Source organism: Amyelois transitella, chromosome 17 (genome assembly GCF_032362555.1).
Source record: "Amyelois transitella isolate CPQ chromosome 17, ilAmyTran1.1, whole genome shotgun sequence".
NCBI classification, from domain to species: Eukaryota; Metazoa; Arthropoda; class Insecta; order Lepidoptera; family Pyralidae; genus Amyelois; species Amyelois transitella.
Genome location: NC_083520.1, coordinates 6,364,015 through 6,376,637, shown reverse-complemented (window position 1 = coordinate 6,376,637; position 12,623 = coordinate 6,364,015). Strand labels below are relative to the sequence as shown.

The window sequence follows — 12,623 nt, the reverse complement described above, 5'->3', positions numbered from 1 at the left end:
GATTAGGATCACGCGTTGATTTGACACGCGTTCAAATCTGCCTTATGGTTATGTCAAGGTCGAGATTTCTAACATTTCATGACGTCACAATCCACAGTTTCATTGAGAGAGTCATGTCATACAATTGTTTTTGTTCGGTATTTGTATCGAGTCACGCACGCGGTTTCTTTATGGAAAATCAATACTAATGAGGTTTTTTTTTTACTTAAAGCGCATACCTTCTCAGTCATAAATAATATTATTGACAGTTATCTCAAAGCGTTTTATACTGTTTAACGATGTGTTTTATTAATGCTGACAATTAATAAAATTGTGAGACTTGAATGACATATCGTTACTTCGATAGTTGTTGTGACATGAAATTAATTTCGTTGAGCTTATATGGAGCACAGTTACTCATATGGCATCTTGTGGGAAAATTGTTAGTATATCAGTCAAACACATATATTTAACTTTACATAATAGTAACTAGAAGTATATTTACAGTAAGCTTCAAAAATGTGAAAGAACGTAAAAATACTTTACGTGCTTTGTCAATATTCGCAAAAGCTGTATTTTAATCTGTTACTACATTTTAAGCTTTTAAACCCCACTACGACAAACAATGGTTATTTTTAACTGAACACACTAGCTCATTAAGGCTGACTGGTTTCTACTAACATTGGTAACATTCTATTGAAATACCTTTGAACACCAAGCTGTCAGCTAGCCTAACATCTCAATAGGCTGAGAATGGCCTGAGAGCCTTATTCGCAGCGAGAATGCCCTATGTGTTGTGTATGGTCATAAAATAATGTAAGTGAAGAAAAATACTTGTTTAATTACCAAGAGGGATAATTATTTTAATTTAGTAAGTATCTAGTCAATATTATATTATACCAAGGCTTCACACGGATAGCAATTATAGATATCACCTTCCTCAGAAAACCGAGTGACAAACAGGAACAAAATTCATCTAAAATACTATAACGATTACAACTCTCTGTCTCAACTGCGGTTGCATTCTCAGCAACTATGCTTCGAGACCGCTTTCCACCATTTCGTTTTCCACTTTGTATGGTATGCAATGTTCTTAGTATATATAACAACAACATTGCCGATTATATAAAGGTAAGATGTGAAAAATAACACGAAGTCGATTAAGTCAGTTCTGTATTTATCATATCTTTATTTTGTTCTGTGAGTCTAGTTAGAATTGCGCGGCGGCGATGCTACTTTCATGAAGCTTTGTTTAAATACCGCTCCGTGTTCAACACGAAAAGAGCTGCCTATTGAATCATTTATATATGTTTTCTCTTTCCCTTTTTCTCATAGGTTATTCCCTATTGCAATGAGTAACAGTATAAGAACATCACGTAACTACCAATTGAAATTGTGGCAAGGTTTTTATGACCGTTATCTACAGGCAGGTTTTCGATCCTACTCCATTATAACGGAAACCAATAACCAAATCTAAAATCAATTTTTATGTAAAACATAACTTATAGAACTTTACTCAAACCTAATAAATGTCATATCTTTTTTATTGTTGTCAAAAATGGCAACATCTATAATTTATATTTTTTACAATGTGATCCATCCTGAAGAAAATATTTACACTCTTATTTTTTATAGGATTATGTAGGTACAAGTTTTTTGACTGCAGCCAATGAGCTATCATAGGCGAGTGTAATAAAAATAGCATGAGTCGTGTATGTAAATTAGTTAAGCGCGAGTCAAGAATAATATTTCATCTCATGATACGAATTTGGCATTCTTATTGTGTGATACGTGATAGGTCTGATATCCGATGACATCACTTTTGATATTAACATTTTTAGCTCACCAAATTTTATATAGGGAACGCTTCCTATGTGTGCAAAAATACTTATATTCATTATTCATTTCTACTCCTCAATTTCCATGCTGTGTGAATTTGGAAGTCTTTGCCTTATGAAATGAACATATAATTTAAGCAAGCGTGTAACCGAAAAACACTTTGTTGAACGTGACCTTTCAGTCTTTCGAGGCTCTGTCAACCCCGTAAGGAATAGACGTGATAGTATCTATATGTGTAACCATTAACCATATTAACGTAAACTTCGTTTAGATACCTATGTATTTTATCATCACGATATAAAACAGTAACTTTACTAGTATTGTGTACGCCGGTATATTAACATTTAACTCCGAAATTGGGTTGGGCGAGTAAGAAACCAGTCTATGTATACGGTATTGTAGTGAGTATGGACAACAAATGTCTCAAAAACTGGATATAATGATATTTGGATGTGGTTATAAATTATTGAACACCGGTATGTTTCTTGCAAAATGCAACATTTATAAACTTCTCGAAGACGAGAGATTATCTTTACATCTTATTTTGTACATAGACGTTCATACATTTCTTGTAATCACAATCCCACCTCGGGAATTACCAATGACTCTTTTCTGAGTTATTCATAGAAGCTTGAGTGCTAACAGATGCTCTTACAGTGACGGACACCATCGATAGGAACCTGTCATTCAGGCAACTAGATACAGCTATGATCAAATAAGGGTGGTCAAATTAGAGTCGCTTCCTGACCTGAAAAAACCAAACTAAAACCTGACAAAATGCACATCCAGGAGACGAGACTCCAGAGTGGTGAGGACGTAACCAGAACCAACGCCAGGAGGAAGAAGAATATACTTTTTTACTACGCTTTCATTTTGGAAAATTGTTGAATTTAAAATCTAAAACTTACTATAGACGTGTTACTCAAAACCATAAAATCTGATTGCGGTCTTGTTATAGTACAACAAATAAGTGGATAATTTAAAACAAAATTGGGCCATTTTCTCCGATCTCGTTATTTCTATTAACTTTCCAGATAAAAGGTTGCCAGGGGCTAACTGTTTTCACGCTTGTTACTGAGATAAGTAAGCATGTCAAACAGCATTAACTACTGCATATGGGTTGGATCAAGCAGTTAGAAACTATTACGTACCAATATTAATTAATATCAAATTTGAAAGTGATTGAATTCAAAACGCTGATTATAAAGTTGGTTGTTAGATCTTTTTATATTCGCCTTATTTTTAAAATTTGATCACTGTAAATACTATGGCGTTGATAAATTCTAGACGGCCTTCTCTTAAAAAAAGACCCGGCTAGGAGTCAAACAAATACGTAATTAATGACGTAAAGCATAATAATAATACACGGAACGAAATCGCGTGCAATACTGTAACCAATATACTTGTCAAATCGCAAGCCATTGTGATAAACTGGCTGAAACTTGAAAACGATTACCTACTACGCTTCCAGGCCGGTTCCACCACATACAATTACTCAGGAGTCGTGATCTTTCTACCATAACTCGAGTGGAATCAACGGGGCTTTATTAACGGAGGATCAGAGAGCACAATACGTTTGTGTCATCGCGGACACGGGCCAACGTTGAGGGATTTATCTGTGCCGGGAGCCGGGATTGTTGAAATTCTTAGGCCGCGTTTATACTAAGGTAAAAAGTTTTTTTATTTTTTGGATCGATGCCTATCAGCAACGTTCTGATTCTAGTAACAACATATGATTCAATTATGTAATAACAATTTTATTTTCATTATGATGAAGAATTATATAGGCTCAAATAAGGGAAGGTATGAATGACTCCAAAGCGGGTAAGTACGCAAACCTCTTAGCGCCGTATTAGGCTATTAACAGAATCTTGACTCTTAAAGGGTTAGCTTTGGAAGGAGTAAGTTTCTGTATGGTGTCAGTTTTACGTCTTGTAAACAGTGTAGCCTCACCTTTACACAAACAGATGTGCGCCGCAGGACATCGCCGACCGAAACCCACGCGGGCTTGTCTTGATTAAATAACTAACTTCAGATGAATCTATTTGTGTCAAATAGAAACCGTACCATTATTGCTTCATTTAATAACGTCATTACGTGCTTATTTATTATCTAGTTACGATAAGCAGGTTGGTCATGGGATAATTCGATTAATCAGTCAGAAGGATGGTTAGTATTGTCATTTACATAATAAATTAAATTTAATGATTTGCCAATAATATTTGAATATTTGAAAGTGTGACCCATACTACCTTCTATCATCCCCCTGTCGTCAGTACCAATTACATTTTCACTATGCTGAGAGGAGTCATATTAACCCTAGCTTGTTTTTTAAATACCGCAATGGAACAGAAGTGTGTTTATTTGTATGTATATTGGCTTGTACAATCTTCATTTTATTCATACCTTTCATTTTAACTTATCTTCAGCATTAAAAACATAACCACAAAATATTACAAATTTATACTATCTATACTAAGTATTTTGAGCGGCCGCTTTAGGAACGTAACCAGAAAATATAACTAGCACGTCTTTAACGATAATTTTATACAGTTTAAGAAGTCTGGAAAGGGTAAGGAGTCTGAATCGCCAGTGAGCTGTTATGGCTATCAGATGGACCCGCCATATCGGATGCTACCGGTAAGATGATCAGAACAATAATGTTAAATAAACGAGCTACTAAACAACATAAGTTTAGCTACTGGATAGTTATCGTTGGTACAAATTTAGAACAGAAATTCATTTTTTATAATCGAAAATATCTTTATACTTAGTTCTCCACAAATCACCATACTTAAAAAAATAGGTATCTACTAAGAATTAAAAAAATAAATTATGGTTATGCTTAAGTCCATTGTCTTCTTTTGCCTCCTCGTATTAATCCCGGCTTCATTCTCACCTCTATGAATAGAAGTCCAAAAACTATTCTGAATAAGAAAACATAAAGCTGTACTTAAACAAATCATACCTATATAATTATTTCATGAAACTTCTTTTGATTTAAAACCATAAAGCCTTGACAACATAGGTACCTCTAAGATACTTACGCAATTCATTTTGGTAACTTTAACACCTGATGAAGTACCATGGTAGACTTCCACGCGTACGAAATCGCCGGCAAGTTAGTCTCAAATAAGAGACAGCGGTGTTTAGTCCTTGGTCATTTTATAGTTACATCCAGGGCTATTGTAGGTATATCGTCGCGGCGTCGGGGCCGTCCAATAAGGTAGCGGGTTCGAACCCACTTAACCGTTATGCGATTGACACGTGCTCTATGACGGTTTTAATAATACTTTTTTTTTTTAAGTTTTCATAGTCTATTGTGATAAAATAGAATAATTACATATAGAGTTATGTCTTTATCCCTACGAGGTATACCTGGACGAGGTAGACAAAGCCAACAGTCTTAAAAGTCTGTAAGGCCAACGTTTAGCTGTATGGCTTAGTGATGGAATTCAGATTCGAATAGTAGCAGGTTAATAGCCCATCGCCTAGAAGAAGAATCCCAAGTTCACTAGCCTATCCCTAGATTAATTTTCGCAATCTTCACGGGAAGGGAATTTAGCTGGTATACACATGTTTTTATTTCGCTAACAGACCAGCATGAAAACTTGCACTAGACGAATGTGTTCTTATTCCTTGGGTCGCCTTTTACGTCATCCATGGGAAATAGATGGCCCTATTTTTAAGTGCCAGGAATCACTCTTTACTAATAAAATAGAATTAGCTGTACGTAACGTTAAAAATTCTACTGGCTTTCCAAATTTGATGTCAGCAATTATAAATTTTTCAGAAATAAATGTACCCAATGTCCATTTTTTATTATATTTATCACCCAAAGTTCACCCATCCAGTCATCAGGCATTTCTTCATACACAAAAGATGAAAATTTATGTCATACTTTACTATCCCCAAGAGTGTTATAACTGACGGCCATAAATTATATCTTGTAAGTTTGTATAGAGTCATTGAATGATAAGATTCCATTGATCTTTCAAGGTAACAATTAACAGCTGCCTAAATGGAAAGATTTTCTTAATATATTTTCTTCACCATAAGAGTATCGGTAAGCATTTATACTATACTTTTTAGTTGAGAAATAAATAACCAGTAAATAACTATTGCTTTACATGATCACAGTGATATTTGAATCCGATTACCATAGTACCGGTATACATACAAGTCGGATATTTCAACTACTCGTCCACCGGCTCTCCGGAAGTGTATAAATCTATCAAGATTAAAATCACATGCAATCAACTGTATATAGAATTAGAAAGTCGGATGGCAGACCGTAATTAACGTGCGTAGGCTAATAGTAAAGTCATCTTATTATGACAAGCTTATTGAGTGTTGGTACATACATACATATAGTCACGACTAAATTCTTTGCAGGATAGGCAGAGCTAACAGTCTCGAAAAGATTAAAAGGCCATAATGTATGTATTAAGTATATTCTTCGGCTGAAGTGTATTGCTGATAAAAATAATTTAAATACAGCTGATGAGGAAATGTTATAATATGTCATTGTTCTTCTTTAAGCGGGATAACTTGAGATTCTTTTTTAGGCGATGGGTTAGCAACCTGTCACTATTTGAATCATAATTCTATAATTAAGCCAAATAGCTGAACGTGGCCTTCAGTCTTTGCAAGACTGTTGGCTCTGTCTACCCCGCAAGGGATATAGACGTGATCATATGAATGAATGAATGAATGTCATTGTTAGAGTATAAACCAAACAGTAGTTTGGTAGTAACTTTTTCTGAATCCGTAAGTACCTAAGTAATTAAAAATAAAAACAAAATTTCATTTATAAAGAATAATTTATCAGTAATTTGTAATAATACTGCACCACGACCAATTTAATTTCTCTTCTTCTTTATGTTGCTCATTTCTTTGCTTGAGGAGCCGAGTGAGAAAAGCTTCTTCACTATCACCACTAGAAGATAGACCACTGCTAAAAGAATAGCGAGTTGGTCTAACATCCATCGTTTATACCAGGCGTAGAGGCGGGTTGGAGAGCGAAGGTGATATGCTCCTGTGAAAAGATATACATACATAATGAATAGTAAATCTCTCATAACTTTAGTTAGTAGTTATAGATATCCTGCGACTAGTTGTTGGATCAATATTAGAAATAGCACAACTGTTCATTTCATCAAAATTAAACTAAAACGACACCTTCTTATTATTCAATAGTATTAACTAGTTCGCAGTTAATTTTCCATTGAGTATATAGTATTATATTTATTACTTTATTACCTATGACATGATCTAGGTTTAAAAAGGTCAAATAATATATAGTCTCTGGTGTCGGTCTTAGTGGAAGTATTTTGATAGATGATAACTGACCTTTGCTCTCGATGGCTACTTCAACATAATGTGAGATGAGTTTAGAAGGTGCCACCTCACGATTATGGAACAGTGCGGAGAGGTACTTGGCACGCTTGTAATATCTGAAACAGAAGTAACTGTTAAAGCAAAGATAATGGTGAAATTAATTAAAAAACATAAACACTGTAGAACAGATAATGTAGAGACCAAACCTTTAATTTTCAAAACAAATATTAACAAGGAGTTTTATTCTACCAAGCAGTGAAATGATCCACTTTATGCTAAGTAGTTACTAACAGATGTTTCAAAAAGTTGATATGACAACTAAGTACTGGTCCTATAGAGGGTTTTATCTGTAGCTTACTAAAAAAGTAGATAACGGCTTATAGTACAATATTAAAAACTCACTTATCGTCACTCAACATCTCCTTCAGTACTGCCTGCAGTTTCGGTCCCATATCATGGGAGAATGGTACCGTCTTCGCGTACCCAGCGTTGGTAGCCCTGGCCGCATTGCTGGGTTGGTCTCCGAACACGGGCACTGCTAGAAGTGGTACCCCAAATTGTAGGGATTCCAATGAGCTGAGCATACCGCCATGGGTGATGAAGAGCTTGACGTTGGGGTGTGCTGGAGAGAAAAAAGTAGGTTGGTTTAAAGTTCATCAAAGAAGTATGTAAATCGTGATGTTGTAATGACTGGATAGAATACATGATCCAATTTTTCTCCAATACCTTTAATTTTTCTTCAACATCTACGAAAGACAAGATTAGTTGTATGATGACTTTCGTTCTCTCATTTTGGCATATTCCCAGTTACCCTCCTAGTGTTGCTTTGGACCTTCGGGGTCACATATGAGCAAAATTACCCATAAAATCACCCTTTCCCGGAGGGGTAGGTTAAATCTGTTCACTAGCGCTATTGCTCTTATCGGAGACGATTTGTTAGAAGGTCTGGGTTGAATTGTGATAAAATAAAAGATGTAGTCGCTGCGTACACCTTTAGGAAAAAAACGTGATGTTGGTACTAAAAGTTGAATCATATTTATGTTTAAGGTAACAATGAAAATGTCATGCATTACAGAAAAAATTAGATGTTACCCAAAATACTTGGCTGGGGCATCCAGGGCCTAATGTGCACATTCTTCGGCAGTCCTGTGAACTCCTTCTCAAATTTCCACAGCACAGTATAAGGTAGCTCCCCCAGGATTCTGATCAGGTCTTTGAGGGTATGTTCCGGAAGGTTTGATGTTTGAATCACAGATCCCAAGCTGAAGTAAACGACGCCATTTGGGGAGTTGTCCAGAATAGTTTGCAGGTCCTATGACAGTAAAATGTTAGTACAGCTACTGTCCAGTCCATGTTTGATAAAAGGCTTTAGGATAATGATTTTTATGTATTTAAGCGTTGTTTTGTAAATATTTTTATACGTCTTTACACCTTACGGAATAGGCAGAGCCAGTAGTCTCGAAAAATCAGGATGGTGGTAAAAGTACGTGTATAATATATGTTGCTCGTAACATTTCACTTAACATACAATTGATATAAGAAGTCAAACTATTAATAAGCGGTAAACTTACTTTGTTTTTTTTTGAGATATATTTAAATTGAAGTATTAAGTCCTTTACTTACATTGGGTAGAGGCGGTACATATTCCGGTATATGGTACCCTGCAATCGGGACAACATTCGGCGGCATGGGGAATGGCACATCAAACGATGGATGTGAGTTCACAAAGAGCACGGATACGTTCTTCTCTATTTCCGAGAAGAGAGGCAATGGGACTCCTCTGGCTGCGGCGAGGGGAGCGAAATAAGTTTCGAATTCTTCTTGAGCTGAAAAACTGTCCAGCCTGGAATAAAAAGTATGAAGTAATTTCCAATTTAATTGATGCACCAGCTGTTCGTAGAAGCCAGGGTTTCCTGAAGTTTAGTCCTTCCATTCCATAGGAACAGTACTTCTCATCGGGATAAAACCAATAGTCCTTTTGTATTGTAAACTGTATAATGTTAAAACAGGCTGATTTTGGCATTTATGAAAAAAACATGTTTTGGAAACAAAATGAGTGATATAAGCAAAGCCACTGGTAAATTATTGATGTATTAAGTAAATTTTTTATTGCCAATCAAAACTTGAACTCACCATTCACTGACAGCCACCATAGAATAAATCCAAGTATTTTTCAGCCTCTGAAGTAAATTCATTGGTACCGGAGCATCATTAATAAGTAAAGGAATTGTGGACAAGGACCGCACTTCGTCCACTATTTCCTCCATGAATGCGTTGTAAGTCACACTATTTAATAAGATCCAAGGAACCTGTTGGATGGCGGCAAAACTGAAAAATAAAAATATATATAATCAAGTCACTTTTTCTACCTTTTAGCGTGTTGACTATGGCAGGTCATATTAGTGATTGAGTGACCACGGAAATATCATTATGGAATTATTTGAGACACGTAAAAGGATATGCGGGGAAGACAGTAGGCGAGCTAAAGTTTGAGAAGAGACTAAAACATGCCATTTATGATCTAAAGCTCCACTGAAAATGTTTTTAGTTAACGCCCGAATTTTTTAAAAGGATCCTTGGTCTATAGTCTCTGTTGTTACTCGATCTCTCCATTTTGGATCGGGGGCATAGATGGGGCCAGTAAAAAATATTATTAATCCATCGATGTCCAGCTATGGGGATTAAATGATTTCTGAACAATTAGTTACAAGGTATTGGCTAATATTACTGGCTTACTCACCCAGCGAAAAGTTTATTGAAGAACCACTCCGTACAAACAGCATCAAACTGTTCGTTGATCAGGACTTTTCTAAACAACTCGTTTTCTATGGTGGCATGCGATATGTTTCTGCCGAACTGTTTCACGAAGGATATGCCACTTTTAGCGTACTTTGGATCGGCCATGTTGTGATCTGGAAAGTGTTTATTTCTTGTAATATTAATCTTCAACATGTTTTGAGGCTTTGTTATTCCGTGATATCACATAAGACATGAGCATTATCGAGTTTTTGTTTCTGTTCTAGCTTAGATTGCTCATTACATACATACATAAATCATGTCTCTTTCCCGTAGGGTAGGCAGTAGGCATACTTCTTTCGGCTTATCTACATTTATAATTCTCTTCATGCAAGCTCGTTGGTGTCAGGTAATCTTGATTTGACCTTTTTCCAGGACGTCTTGATTTTATCGATTGAAGATTTGATGAAGGTACTTATTGCCTAATTACTTAGATTTAAATAGGTTCTGGGTAAACATTGCCGCTAAGAATGTTACCGGGAATACTGATAGCATGAGGAAAGTTACTATGATCAACTTACTCGTAAAGAATAAATTAATTCATTGGAAGAATTGATTATTTACCTTTTCCAAGCATTTCTGTTCGAGACGGTATTATGGTAAGGTTTTTATTCTCATTCTTGAATGGGTAGGGAGTGACCCAAGTCACCTGTAAAGAATTAATATATTAAGCACGGTGTTAGTTTAATTTTTATGAAGAAAAAATATGACGTAGATAATTACCAAAATATAGACTTATATCATCAACAATAATTTTATATTTACCTGATGTCCACCTTTGAGCAGCGCATTTACAATTCCTTTGCCGAGGGTATTATGACTAGGAGAAGGTACTGGGAACACACATAATATTTTGTAGCCATACACCACTGATAAGGTTGAGAGAAGAAGTAGTATTGCCCTCATTGTAAGAGCCAAATTCTGAAAAATTAAAAAAGTATTAATGATAATTTAGGAACGACTTTATAAAGTAAGTCTGAGACTTGTTTTTAGCGTCATTCTCCTGGCATGAGTGCCGATTACATCCTTAACTTTCCGGAGATGGACAAAAGGTGGTCCTGTGACCCCAAGTTTGGATTGGTTAAGTCAGGTTTTTTTAACCTTTGCAGGAAACCATATTTGGACCATGATTACACATGGAGTTGTCCGAATATCCAGATTTCCTTACACTATTTTTCCTCACCGTGAGTAAATAACTAAGAAATAACTCATCGGTAACGGCCGGACTAGAATATGAACCTATCTGTGAAGACTTGTGTTATCTGATACAAACTGAACAAGATTATAATACACGATTTAATTAGTATCATATTTAAATAAAAATAAAATTTACATCGTTTAGGTCGTTACGTATACAAAAAACACGCGGATGAGTTCACTAGAAACTTATAAACGCGTGCACCTCTTATTATTTATGTGTATCTACTGAATGGTCTAAGATAACTTCTGTGTCATAAAGTGATATTATGTTATCTATGGCCGTACATAGTACAAGTAGTACGATACGATTTATAATTTTTATCTGTGTAACTATGGCTACGTTATCAACTGATAAATACTGATTTACCTTCTAAGTAATTTATTATTTATGATATGGTCGCCTTTAGAAATTTTAAAATAAATTTTTACGTTAGAATAGTTTTTGCTCGAAGCTTTGCCTGAATGATATTACCTACGTTACGAAAAAAATAGAGTTTTTACGGCATTTAATATTGTCTATGATTAGTCTTCTTTGAATCCCATCCTACATATTGTTAAAACAAAGATTTTATAAACAATAATAATGCCGATAAGAGAATTGAGCATGACTACACAAAATGAAGACAAAAATATCGGGAAGCAAGTAAGAGTTGGGTAATTTTTACCCACGGAGAGTGGAGAAAGAGTTGTGGTGACGTTGACATAGTTTTGAAGAGCTGAATAGTTTTGATGGGCTGAGAGAGAGAGAGAGAGAGAGAGAGAGACAAAACAATTTTATCACGCGTCTACAGCTGAGAGAGGGTTTCGTTTTGCTGCATGATAGAGAGTATTGGCGGTCTGACATAGTTTTGAAGTGGTAAAAAAGAGGGTTTTGAAAGACTAAAAATTTACATTAAATATTGATATCAAAACTTTTCCAATGAAGTAATTCTATAAAGCCATGGGTATTTATTTATTTGAACTTTATGTTCATAAAATGTACAAACAGGTGGATTAAATGCCATAAAAGTATTATTCTCTGCCATTTTAATCTTTGGACCTAACTGAGATAGATTAGGGGTGGTGCGATAATTATAAAAGAAATAATAATATAAAAATTATAACACATTTAGCACTTTACATATCATAGTTTACATTCATAAACATACATATACATCGGTAGGACTATTGTGTACATTTTATAGAAAATGTACTGGTCGAAAAGAAAATTATGGACATGATCCCAGAATTTATTAGTTCTGGAGAAAAGCCGCAGGAAAAAGCTAGTAATAAATACGTGTGAAATCATTTGTTATTTCTGTTTATCACAAGACTTATCGGTCGCTACTATTAGTACACGTATGTCTGTGTTTAAAGATATCTGAATAATATTAATAAAACAAATTTTAAGATACCAAAAATATCCTATAGTTGTCGATGTAAAAAACATTTTAGCATGTTCATGAGAATTCCAATAGTTTTTTTTTAAT

The 12,623-nt window shown here is 35.1% G+C and overlaps 1 protein-coding gene across 2 annotated transcripts; it reads right to left on the bottom strand.

Moving 5' to 3' along the window:
• Positions 1-6,639: 6,639 nt before the first annotated feature.
• On the bottom strand, positions 6,640-11,405 carry LOC106134250 (UDP-glucosyltransferase 2). Of its 2 annotated transcripts, none has more exons than XM_060948930.1 (10): positions 11,288-11,405; positions 10,720-10,875; positions 10,519-10,603; positions 9,899-10,070; positions 9,292-9,486; positions 8,782-9,001; positions 8,251-8,470; positions 7,561-7,780; positions 7,171-7,274; positions 6,640-6,856 (listed from the first exon to the last, which is right to left on the bottom strand). In XM_060948930.1, the coding sequence occupies exons 2-10, from the start codon at positions 10,858-10,860 to the stop codon at positions 6,681-6,683; spliced, it is 1,533 nt and encodes a 510-aa protein (XP_060804913.1). In that variant the 5' UTR covers positions 10,861-10,875; positions 11,288-11,405; the 3' UTR covers positions 6,640-6,680. The 2 variants fall into 2 exon arrangements, with proteins under 2 accessions (XP_060804913.1, XP_060804914.1); XM_060948931.1 differs by lacking the exon at positions 11,288-11,405 and adding an exon at positions 11,138-11,238.
• Positions 11,406-12,623: the final 1,218 nt, after the last annotated feature.

Excerpts from the sequence above, each read along its gene's own strand:
- LOC106134250 (XM_060948930.1), bottom strand. The coding sequence starts at position 10,860 with ATGAGGGCAATACTACTTCTTCTCTCAACCTTATCAGTGGTGTATGGC. Across the intron at positions 7,275-7,560 it reads GAGATGTTGAGTGACGATAA|ATATTACAAGCGTGCCAAGT; the intron begins GTGAGTTTTTAA and ends CTTCTGTTTCAG. Across the intron at positions 6,857-7,170 it reads AGTAGCCATCGAGAGCAAAG|GAGCATATCACCTTCGCTCT; the intron begins GTCAGTTATCAT and ends ATCTTTTCACAG.